This window comes from Dioscorea cayenensis, chromosome 5 (assembly GCF_009730915.1).
Source record: "Dioscorea cayenensis subsp. rotundata cultivar TDr96_F1 chromosome 5, TDr96_F1_v2_PseudoChromosome.rev07_lg8_w22 25.fasta, whole genome shotgun sequence".
NCBI lineage: Eukaryota > Viridiplantae > Streptophyta > Magnoliopsida > Dioscoreales > Dioscoreaceae > Dioscorea > Dioscorea cayenensis.
This window is the reverse complement of record NC_052475.1, coordinates 17,536,332-17,548,583: the sequence shown is the minus strand read 5'-3', so window position 1 is coordinate 17,548,583 and position 12,252 is coordinate 17,536,332. Positions and strand designations below refer to the sequence as shown.

The 12,252-nt window shown below is 34.5% G+C and overlaps 2 protein-coding genes and 1 long non-coding RNA gene across 3 annotated transcripts; all 3 read left to right on the top strand.

Moving 5' to 3' along the window:
- The first annotated feature begins 1,011 nt into the window (after positions 1-1,011).
- On the top strand, positions 1,012-2,235 carry LOC120260053 (probable 2-oxoglutarate-dependent dioxygenase AOP1). The gene is made up of 3 exons (XM_039267497.1): positions 1,012-1,361; positions 1,538-1,743; positions 2,066-2,235. Exons 1-3 carry the CDS (start codon positions 1,012-1,014, stop codon positions 2,233-2,235), a joined length of 726 nt encoding a protein of 241 aa, XP_039123431.1.
- Positions 2,236-4,171: 1,936 nt separating this feature from the next.
- On the top strand, positions 4,172-5,597 carry LOC120260772 (probable 2-oxoglutarate-dependent dioxygenase AOP1). Its single transcript, XM_039268332.1, has 3 exons — positions 4,172-4,577; positions 4,695-5,019; positions 5,141-5,597. Exons 1-3 carry the CDS (start codon positions 4,228-4,230, stop codon positions 5,303-5,305), a joined length of 840 nt encoding a protein of 279 aa, XP_039124266.1. The 5' UTR covers positions 4,172-4,227; the 3' UTR covers positions 5,306-5,597.
- A 1,497-nt stretch (positions 5,598-7,094) lies between these two features.
- LOC120261917 lies at positions 7,095-8,000 on the top strand. Its single transcript, XR_005536658.1, has 2 exons — positions 7,095-7,353; positions 7,437-8,000. It is a non-coding gene; the product is annotated as an uncharacterized LOC120261917 (long non-coding RNA).
- The last annotated feature ends 4,252 nt before the right edge of the window (positions 8,001-12,252 follow it).

Below are 12,252 nucleotides of genomic sequence, written 5' to 3'. Positions count from 1 at the left end.
TCAAATGGTTTTTACGCAAACTAATAATATTTACTAACCCTAAATTATAATCTTTAATTTATACATAACTCTTATTATTATTATTATTATTTTATCATTTAAATAAAAAAAAAAAACAATTCTGTTTAAAATAATGGATTAAATCACTGGTGATGTTGCGGGCCTCAAGCCGAGGTTGACTAAGGGAGCTGAGCACCTTGCTACGCCGGCTCCGTTGGGACTTGACACACTAGCAATTTTGTCATTATCAAGCATATCACATTTCTGGGAGTTGTGAATAGTGGTTGTGTATGGATGGTTCCAGCGCCCACGTGAGCACGACCATGTCTCCACTTGTTCCACCAAGGCCATGCGCGTCTCCCGGCCTCCAGTGGGTTCGCCCTGCCCTCTTCCCAAAAAAAAAAAGCACACCACACGCCATTGAGCTCGACAATTCACGTGCGAATGAGGATTTTTTTATGTAATCAACAAGCTACAAAACGAATAATAAACATGAATAGAGATGCACTAATTATAGTGGCTTGATATTCTAAAAATAAACCTCATGTTCTACAACTTTAGAGGGGAGAATGACAAATATTTCTCACACAGAATTCTCATAGGAGACCATAATGTGCATTATAATTTAAGAGGCTCGAATTTGAAACCTTTCAATTACAAGCACAAGTAGACGCGAGCAATTACAATTGGGCTAACTCATAGTTCCTGTGAATAAGAATTTGAATGAAGTCATCTCGCTTTGTTTAGTTATTACCCGGTCTTCCTCTATCACAATCTAATAAAAAAATAATAGTATACATGTCAGTATAGAATAAAGGAGGATAAAATAATATCATGATTCTGAAATCATCCAAGATGAATATATGTATTTTGAAAAACGGTGAAAAAAAAGAAAAGACTAGATTTGTCGGTTGGTGAAAATGCATGAACGATCTCGAGGCCTTCATTCCAAATTCGTTTATATAAATAGAACAGATGATTAGATCAGTATTGGCCAAAAATAGTAGCAAGATGAACTCAGAGACTGAGCAGCAACTTCCCAAGATCAACTTTTCCGGCCTGGCCGTCGGCACACCGGAATGGATTGCAGTGCGAGTAGAGGTCATGAATGCACTCCATATTTATGGTAGCTTTGAGGCAGTGTATGATCCGCTGCAGGATCCGAAGTTGAGGGAGAAGGTATTCAAGAAAGGCATCACCGAGTTGTTTGACCTGCCCGTCGATGTCAAGTCTCGCTCCGCAAGCTATAGCAATAAGTTATATGTTCCAAGCGCGCAGGGTATCACTGTCTATGAAGGAAACGTTGAGAGTATTCGAAGTTTCACTAGTGTCATGTGGCCTCAAGGAAACCCTAACTTCTGGTAAATTAATGTCTTATGTGTGTGTATATATATATATATATATATATATTATTGACAATATCGATCTCTGATATATATATATCTCTGATATATATATATATATATACTTTTGGGAACAGTGATACGATGCAGAGATATGCAGAGGCAATGAAAGAATTAAGTCAAATGGTAACTAGGATGATAATGGAGGATTTGGGAGTTGAGGACAAGTATTATGATGAGATGAACCAGAAGACAAAGTATATATTGAATGCATCTTGTTACAAAAGCGAGGAGAAGGAGGATAAAGATGAACAGTACATGGGAGCGCACACTGATCCCAATTTCATCACCATCATTGGGCAAGATGAAGTTGATGGTCTTGAGGTTTTGATCAAAACTGGTCAGTGGATCAGGCCTGCCCCTTATTGTTACATTGTCCTCATCGCAGACGCTATGGAGGTCCACTCAAACTCATTACCTTTATTATTTTAATCAGAAAAACTTGAGTTCATGCAGTCTAACTAGATTTAGCTTGAAATAAAATTTCAATCATATATAACAAATATAAATATATCTTTTTACAATTAACTTGCAACTCTCACCCTCTTTCTTTCACTTGTTAAAATAGGCGTGGACAAATGGAAAGCTTCAAGCAACTGGCCATCGGGTAATTAAGAACAAGAGTAATGACACAAGATATGTGACATTATTTATGTCAACAGGGACAAAGGGTTTCATTATACAAACTCCTCCAGAGTTAATTGATGCGACACACCCGCCATTATATAAGCCATCTGATTTTAATGACTATTTTCAATTTTACAGCTCTGAAATGAGTTTCAAGACTACAACACCACTTAAGACCTTTTGTGGCATCGATGATCTTGTTTGATCATCGATATTACCGGTATTGCAAGTTATGCAAGCTATGTGTCTCACATCATATCATCATCTATTTTATTAAGTTCCTCTAAGGAATAAAATGTACGTGATGTCATGTATTTATCTATTTCACTTTGTTGTTGCTGCTAGTAAAATGTATCTGGTGCAATGATGCTATGTATGTCACTCTAATGTTGCTTGTAGTAAAAACGTGTCTTGTGCTATATATATAGGCCACCATGTTGTTACTAGTTATAAAATGTGTCTAGTGTCATGCACTCGATCGTCTTTTTAATATTTAATGCTATTTTGTTCTTGGATATGTTTGATATTAATTTGTGATGTTCGTGAAGTGAAATGGCTGTGGTATTAAGTTGATCACCATGAAATTATAAATATATAAACAATCACTACTTTGTGTAGTGGAATATTACTAGGATGGTGAATGTACAGACCCAAAATTAAATTTTTGGATTAAAATATTATTTATTTTCAGGCCCATGTGAAAAGTTATCATTTTTCTCTCCTCAAAGTAGTATCTGTGGAAATATATTATTTTTCTCTCTTTTAAAATTGTATAATAGTTTTTGTCCCTGAACACCCTTGTAGAGCGGTGTTTGTTGTTTTTTTTTTTCAAAAAAAATTATAATGAAATCTTTGGGATGTTTGATATTTTTCATAAACAAAATGTAAAAATATATCAATACCATATTTAATCTTTATATTATTATTTTTTTATTATTTGCTTTTAAAGGAATCAACGCAACAATTATATCCGATTTAAAATTTTTAACTTTTTTTCACTCAAATTCTTCTTTCATCTTTGTCATCCACTCAAAAAAGAACGTTACATCTGTTTCCATTCATATATAATCGCTCAAAATTTACAAGAGATCTCCAGGGCTTCATTCCCAATTCATAATTGTAGCATGCATGATGAACTCAGAGTCAGAGACCCAGCAGCAACTGCTCAATATCATTTCAGTCTAACTAGATTTACCTTGAAATAAAATTTCAATCCTATATATTTGTAAATATATTTTAAAATCAATCTGATTTGCCTTTGTTAGACAAATATAATTATATATTTTTTAAACTTATTAAAATAGTCATGGACAAATGAAAGGCTTCAAGTAACTGGTCATCGATCGAGTTATTAAGAACAAGAGTAATGGCATAAAATATGTGACTTTGTTTATATCAACAGGGCAAAGGGATTCATCATACAAACTCTTCCAGAGTTAATTGATGTGCTCGGCATTATATAAGCTATTTAATTTTAGTGATTATTTTTAATTTTACAACTCCAAAATAGGTTTCAAGACAAGCACACCACTCAAGACTTTTTTTGTGGCATCAAAAATCCTGTTTGATCATCAATAAGATTTTATATATCAATATTATTGGTAGTGCACGTTATTATGTGTCTAATATCATATCAACATCAATTTCACTATGTTATGTACTCATCTAGTTCACTATGTTTTTGCTTCTTGTAAAAAGAGTCTGGTGCTATAAATTTCACCATGTTGTCACTAGTAATAAAATGTGTCTCTTGTCATGCATTCTATTTTTCTTTTCTTTTTGTCTTTTTACAGAGACTTTCAAACTTATGTAAGTATCTCTATCATTTGTTAGTAGCTTTATTGTTCATGAGTTAATGTCTTGACTATTATTGTTCATTTGTTAGTATCTCTATCTAGTTCACTATTCTCTAATATTTTAGTGTTAGTAGCTGTATTTGCTCCAAGAGAAATAGGTGGATTTTTTCTTTTGCCCACTCACATTCTGCTCCCATACACACAAAAAAAGGACAGACCTCTGTTTCCATCCTACCGTATTTTGAAAAGTAGAATTTTTCTTTTGGTTGCTGAATATTTACAAGAGATATCGAGGACTTCATTGTCAATTCGTTTATATATATATATATATATATATATATATATAGTAGATGATTAAATGAGCTAGTGGCCAATTGATAAAAATATAGCATTGTAGCAAGATGAAGTCAGAGACCGATCAGCAACTGCCCAAGATTAACTTTTCCGGCCTGGTCATCGGCACATCAGAATGGAATGCAGTGCGAGCAGAGGTCATAACCGCACTCAATATTTATGGTACCTTTGAGGCTGTGTATGATCCACTACTGGATCCGAAGCTGAGGGAGCAGGTATTCAAAAAAGCCATCACCGACTTGTTTGACCTGCCCGCCGATGTCAAGTCTCTCTCCGCAACCTACCACAGTAAGCTCTATGTTCCAAACGTGGAGGCTTTCTTTATCTACGAAGAAAACAAGCAGAGTATTCCCAGTTTCACTGCTCTCATGTGGCCTCAAGGAAACACTCACTTCTGGTAATAATTATTTTATATATATCAGTATATATGTAATTCAGTGACTCACTCCCTCTGTCTGTGTGTGTGTGTGTATTATTGATAATATATACCTTTTATATATACTTGAATGGACAGTGAGACGATGGAAAGATACGTGGAGGCATTGAAAGAATTGGATCAAATGATAAAAAAGATGATAATGGAGGCTTTGGGAGTTGAGGACAAGCATTATGATGAGATGATTCAGAAGACAGAATACTCATTGAGTGCATCTCATTACAAAACTGAGGAGGATCATAAAGATGATCATCAATATATGGGATCGCACACTGATCCTACTGTCATCACCATTGTTGGGCAAGATGAACTTGATGGTCTTGAGGTTCTGATCAAGAGTACTGGTCAATGGATTAGGCCTGCCCCTTATTGTTTCATTGTTCTAGTCGGAGATTCTATGGAGGTCTACTTCTAACCAGATAAGGCTTGAGTTCAGCTCAAGTCTATATATATATATATATATATATATTTCATTTACATTTAAATTTCAATTTTCACTATCTTTCTTTCATTTGTTAAAATAGGCATTGACAAATGGGAGGATGCAAGCAACAAGTCATCGGGTTGTTAAGAACAAAAATAATAGTAGAAGATATGAGACTCTATTTATGTCAATAGCGGCAAAAGGGTTCATTATACAAGCTCCTTCAGAGTTAATTGATGAGACACAGCCGGCCAGCACTATATAAGACGTTTGATTTTAGTAACAATTTTCAATTTTTCATCTCCGACGAGCGTTTCAAGACAAACACAAACAAACCACTTAAGACCGTTTGTGGCATCGAGAATCATGGTTGATCATCTATTTTGTTGGTTGTGCTTGTACGGGTTATATATTAATTATGTGTCTCATAATAATGTCATGTACTCATCTATTTTACTATGTTGTGGCTGCTATATATTTGACTATATATGTTGTAGCTTGTAATGAAATGTGGTTTATGGGGTAAATTTTTTAGTAAGTCACTAAACTTTGGCTCATTTTTACTTTGATCACCGAACTTCAATTTGTATCAATTTGGTCATTCAACTTTAATTTCATTTTACTTGGTAGTAAATCAAGATATTTCAACCTCCAAATAAATGATGTGGCTCTTTTTCGATGATGTGGACATCGCTAATAGACTTAATAATGTGTCAATGGGAGGACTGATTTAGATTTTTAGACAACCATGTAATCAATTGGGGATTAAAATCCTTGATTTATTACCGGTTGAAATCAAATTAAAGTTGAGTGATCAAATTGATACAAATTGAAGTTCAGTGATCAAAGTAAAAATAAGTCAAAGTTTAGTGACTTACTAAAAAATTTACCCATGGTTCATGCCATGTTATCTTTAATCAAGTTGAACCAGATCTTTTCACATTTACTGCTACTTTGTTTTTAGATGTTTAATATTGATTTCTCTCTCTCTCTCTGAGTTTGAATTATAGATATTAGTAAATTGTGGTCTTGTGCCTAAGCCTGAATACAAGTTGGCTAGTTTTGCATTTGGTCCTTTGGTATGGACCCCCGAATGACTCAGACCTAACAGGCATCTAGGCTGGTTGGATTCGTGTTAGGTCTAACAAGAGCGTTTAAGTTGGTTGGTTTTGGGTTAGGTCTAACGAGCTAATGACTTCAATTAGGGGTGCCATTCAATGGATCCATAATTAACCCCACATCAGCTAATTAAGAAAAAATCCTTGTGCACGTAAGTGGTGGTCATTTAGAGATGTAAATCTTAGATGGACCATAATGCACTCTACAATGAGAGTTAGGCATACATCAAGCGTCAGAGTTTAGCGTGTAGTTTGAGACATATGTGGATAAGTTTCATTGGAATGGTGATGTTACAATCATATTAAAAATATCTTAAATGATGATGATGAAATTAACAACCATGTCTGCTAACATGTTGTTTTCCTGGTTCTCAACAACTACCGATAGTCATCAACAGTGTCTTACTGAGGCTTTTCAACGAATCAAGCGCTCTCTCAATTTTCTTAGTGCTAGAGTCTCCAACCAAACTGATGATCCAAAGCTTGATGTAGCAGCCAACGACTTTCGGGTTTATTGGTACTCGGGTCGCCAATAAAGCTCTCACCGAGTGGTGAGAGTTCGATTCTCACTGCTCTTCTGTTCTCTTATGCTATTTTCAATAAAACTGTGATTTATCCATATTTATTTTTTAAAAAAAAATTAGCAACTTTGTTGTGGTAGACATGACTTTGTATGATCATAACCTCACTCTGCTACAAATAATGTGCTCTTGTGTCATGTGATTTGATTTAAACCCTCCAATATGTTATACATTAATTATCCAAATCCTTTCTTTTCCACAGTTGGCATTGACAGGTGAATGTCTTCGTTTCTTTTTCTATGTGGTTGAGTTCAGCCCTTAAAAAATATCCAAGACATTTGTCAACAATAATTTTCTTCTTCAGATGACACTTTGATAGCAATAAATGATATAGTTGTCAAGATGGGAGTTTCGTTTGATAATTCAGTGCTTCAACTGTCCAATAAAAAGCAGATTAATGTTGACAAATGTTATGATTTTTTCTCTCGGTGCTTCAAATTCTCAGCCACAAAATAAATAAAAGTATCCTGAAATGAACGTCAGAGTATTCTGGAGGGACTGGAGCAATTTGCTATCATACTTGCATATAAATGTACATAGAAGTGAAGAGTACATGCATCTTTATTCAAAGTAGGCGGTTCTCAGACATCAAAAAGAAGGCAGCACAATGGAATGTTAGCTAGAATTTTTATTTATTTATTTATTTTTTATTCTACCAGTTGTTTCTCTCACAATAACAGATTTGAAAATTATTCAGAAGGTGTTGAATCCTCCATTAAACATCTCTCTTGCCTTCAGCATCAGTTCCTGCAGCATGAATTGTTGTTGATCTTGTCTCAGCGCTGTGCCACACTGAATCAGCAACCATAATTAGAGAGGCAAGGTTTAAATCCAAAAGATGTGAGGTTTTGAGTAACAGTAATTGGAAGTTTAGGACTATCAGTGATAACAAGAACCCATGAAATTAATTACTAGATTGGGAAGCGGACGAGATGAATTGGGCCTTGCATGGATGAGGCAAAAGTGTTCTGTACGTATTTCATTCTCTGTGCTTGGGAGTTTAGCTTCGGTTGGTGGTGCAGGCACACCAGGCTTCTTCGGGAGTATGTGGTCGACCATGATCACCCTCCATTTGATCCAACCAATGCCGTTATCACATCTAGCATGTTTTTCAACATGCCAAGCAACAACAACATGCGTTTTTTGTTATTAACGGATTTCCGGTACCATTAGAACTCTTGTATCTAGGATAATGGCATATTTTTTAGAATATGAAAGCTTGTTTGGCTGCAAAATAAAAAAATATGGTATAATTTTATTATGTAGGAATTACAAGTAATTATTACAGAAATTATAACATATTTTATTCCTATAGAATGAGTGTTTGGTTACCAAAATAAAAAAAAATTACGTAAATCGACCGATCGGCAACTAGACCACCGGTGGACCTGTGGCCGGTCGTCGGAGGTCGGCCGGAGCACCGGTGGATCGCCGGTGTGTCACAGGAGGCCGGTGGAACGGTGGTTGGGCCGGTGACCAGTTGCCGGAAGCCTGCTAGACCACCGGTGGATCGCCGGAGTGTCACTGGAGGCTGGTGGACCGTTGATCGGACTATTGGTGGTCCGATGACTGGTCGCCAGAGGCCGGTTGGACCGCCGGCGGGACCGGTGGCCGGAGGCTGGGCGAACCACCGGTGGACTGGTGGCTGGTTGCTGGATCAAAAGAGAGAAAAAGACTTTTCATAATAAAAAAATATTCCACTAAGAGTGGAATATTTTTTTATGCCATAATGTTTATATTATGCCATAATTTTATACTCTAAAATAAGTACCCAAACAGCTAATATGGCATAATTCTCAGAAAATATTAAATTATGGCATATTGTACAGATTATGCCATAATTCTGGCCTATCCAAATAGGCCCTGAGTAATAGTTGTGTGACAATAATCTCAGTGTTCATGTGTGCGTGAACCCTACCTATTTCACTAAAATTTGCTCTACATTTACTTGTCTCATTTTAAAATTTTTTTTTAAAATCTTTTTTACATATTTATTTAAAAATCCATAAAGCATTAAATAATTTTTTTGGGAAATTATTTATTAATCTTTGTAATTTTTCAAATATCCCTTGCAATCTCTCTAATATTTCAATTTTCATTGCAATCTCTCATTTTTTTTTCAGTTTACTTATTTTTTAGTCCCTAAATCAGTTTGTTTTATTTAAAATTTCAATTCTGCCCCCTTATAAAATTTATTTTCTGTTTATTAACTATAATTTTTTATTTAACATTTTGTGTTTATGTGTAACTACATAAGTTTTCATTTAAAATATAATGTTTCTTTTAGTATTTGTTTTTTATGTTTAATATTTTAGTTTTTTTTTTTACTATTTTGAGTTTCTATTTAAAACCACTGAGGGGCATTTTTGACAAATGCACTGAAAAATAAGTTATCATATGGTATCAGAAAAATGAAGGACTTTTTGGGAATATGAAATGGTTCATGGATATTTTAATCAAGTGCTAAAGTTATAGGATGACATGAACAATTTTTTTTAATTTTACCATTTATTTTTAATATATTATTTTATTTTTAATATTTTTTTTGGAAAACTGATGAGTATAATTTGCACTTAATATATAGACATTCTTTAACTCATAATGAATTAAATTTGAATTATTTTAAACCAATTTTACTCCTAATTTTAGTATTATTGCATTGTAGGAAAGAAAGAGAATGATTCGAAGGAAGAACATGTAAAGGCACAAGATTGGAGAAAGAAGAGCAAAGTTTCAACAAAGAGTGAACAAGCAAAACAGAAAATCTAGCGCCTAGGCGCTAGCATGCAGCGCTTAGGCGCTACAACATTAAGAGGTGCAAAACAGAAACTATAGCGCCTAGGCGCTACAGTCTTTGGCGCTACCCCGATTTTTATGTTATAAAAGAGGATAGGGTTGAGACGAAAAGGGGGGAGAATTTCAGAGATCAAGAGATCGGGAGCGAAGATTCGGCGCGGATTCATTGCCAGGCTTTAGTTTTTAGTTTTTCTTTGTTCATTTGATTATGAGCCTTATTAATATGTCGAACTTTGCAATTATTATGTTCTAAATACTTTTTCTAGGGCTACGATGTAGCCAGACTATGAAACCCTAGATTCATCTTTGTTTAATTTAATTTATGCTTGTTTCAAGATTATGTTGGATATTTTAATCTATGCTTAATGCTTGTAATTGCTTGATCACCAATTGCATGATTATTAATTTAATTTGAGACCGAGAGGTGATAATTGAATTAGGTCTTGGTTGAAATATTGTACAATCATCATAAGATAGAGATATTTATGAGGTTGTATGCATCATTATAAATTTCTAGAGCTTAATGAGTTCCATAGGTTCACAGTTATCTCAGAGAATGATGTTAACTTATCTAGTGGAATATGCTATTGATGCTTGAGAAAGATCAATATGTAATTTAGGGAAATTTGATGACAACATAAGAAACAAACATTGATTGATTGAATTAGATGATCTAGGTGGAATTAGTCTAGGTGAAGTCGGAAACCCTAGAATCTCTTGACATTGATTTCTCCTTATCTCTATCTGTCTCTCTAGTCCTTGAATTAGATTTTCTAAATTAAACTTCTTCAATTTCATTAATCAAGTAGAATTAGGTTTAGTAATTTTGGTAATTAATAAGCTCAATCCTCGTGGGAACGATACTCTCTTATCATTATATTACTTGTTTGCGATAGAGTATACTTGCGTTATATAAATCATAATCAACAAAAACTAAAATACTATGTTGAGAAAGAATAAAAGATATAATTAAATTAAATTATAATAAAAAATTAATGAAATCTAAATCTGTTTTAAATTGGGTTAATTTTAGAGAGTTGATATAATTTTTTATAAATTTAATATAATAACTAATCTTAATTGATTTTTTTAATAGTGTGAATAAGTTAAAATGGGGAAAAAAAAAAAAAGAAAAGAAAGAGTAATAACAATATTTACATGCCTGTTGTTGTACAGGTTAAATATAATAATTATTATATATAAATAATACATCTATAACATAAATTTAGTTAACATGTGGTAAAAATAAAAATCATAATTTAAACAAAATATATTGTCTAACATAGACATGAATAAATTATAAAAAAAAATAAAGACATGTAAAATTTTCTCTTACCTGTTTATATATATATATATATATATATATATATATATATATATATATATACAAACATCATGCGGGACGTTAGTAGAACGTCCGCGAATGATTCTGACTCTTTTAATAGGATTGGGACGGTCGTGATTGAATCGATTCTCGTCTTTGAGATTGATTGGATGGTTCAGATTAAAATACTGTGCATCCCACTTTTTACTATGCTTATAAATAGTACACAGTATTACTGTTTATAGAATGGTGTGCAACTGTTGGATTGAAATCCAGACGCACATCAACGTTCGCGATTACGAATCGTAGCGTTGGCGAGATGATCGTCCTCTATATGGCCAAACATCATCTACGGACGTTAAAGTAGAGACGTTCGCGAGATGATGCTCTGATAACTTTTAATAGGATTGGGACGGTGATTGAATCAATTCTTGTCTTTGAGATTGATTGGATGGTTGATTAAAATCCGTACATCCCGACTTTTCTTCGTGCTTATGAATAGTGCCGGTATTACATTTATAGAATAGTGCTTGCAGTCGTTGGATTGAAATCAGCGGCCCACATCAACGTTCACGATTACGAATGCGTGAGCGTTGGCGTCGATCATCCTCTATGGCGCAAACATCATCTGCGGACGTTACGTACAGCGTCCCGCGAGATGATCTCTGATAACTTTTAATAGGATTGGATGACTGTGATTGAATCAATTATTGTGCTTAGATTGATTGGATGGTTCAGATTAAAATACTGTGCACCCCACTTTTTACTATGCTTATGAATAGTGCACAGTATTACTGTTTATAGAATGGTGTGCGGTGGTTGGTTGAAATCAGCGGGCACATCAACATTCACAGATTACGAATCTGTAAACATTGGCAGACGATGCATCCTCTATATGGCCAAACATCATCTACGGACGTTCGTAGAACGTCGCGAGATGATCTGATACACTAATAGAATTGGAGCGTGATTGAATCGATTCTTTGTCTTTGAGATTGATTGGATGGTTCGATTAAAATCTATGCATCCCACTTTTTCTTGTAGCTTATGAATAGTGCGGCAGTGTCATGTTATAGAATGGTGTGCAGCCGTTGGATTGAAATCCAACGGCCCACATCAACGTTCACAGATTACGAATTTGTGAACGTTGGCAGACGATGCATCCTCTATATGGCCAAACATCATCTGCGGACGTTCGTAGAACATCCGCAGATGATGTACAGTAACTTTAATAGGATTGGACGACTGTGATTGAATCAATTACTGTGTTGAGATTGATTGGATGATTCAGATTAAAATACTGTGCATCCCACTTTTTATTGTGCTTATGAATAGTGCACAGTATTACTGTTTATAGAATGGTGTGCAGCCGTTGGATTGAAATCCAACGACC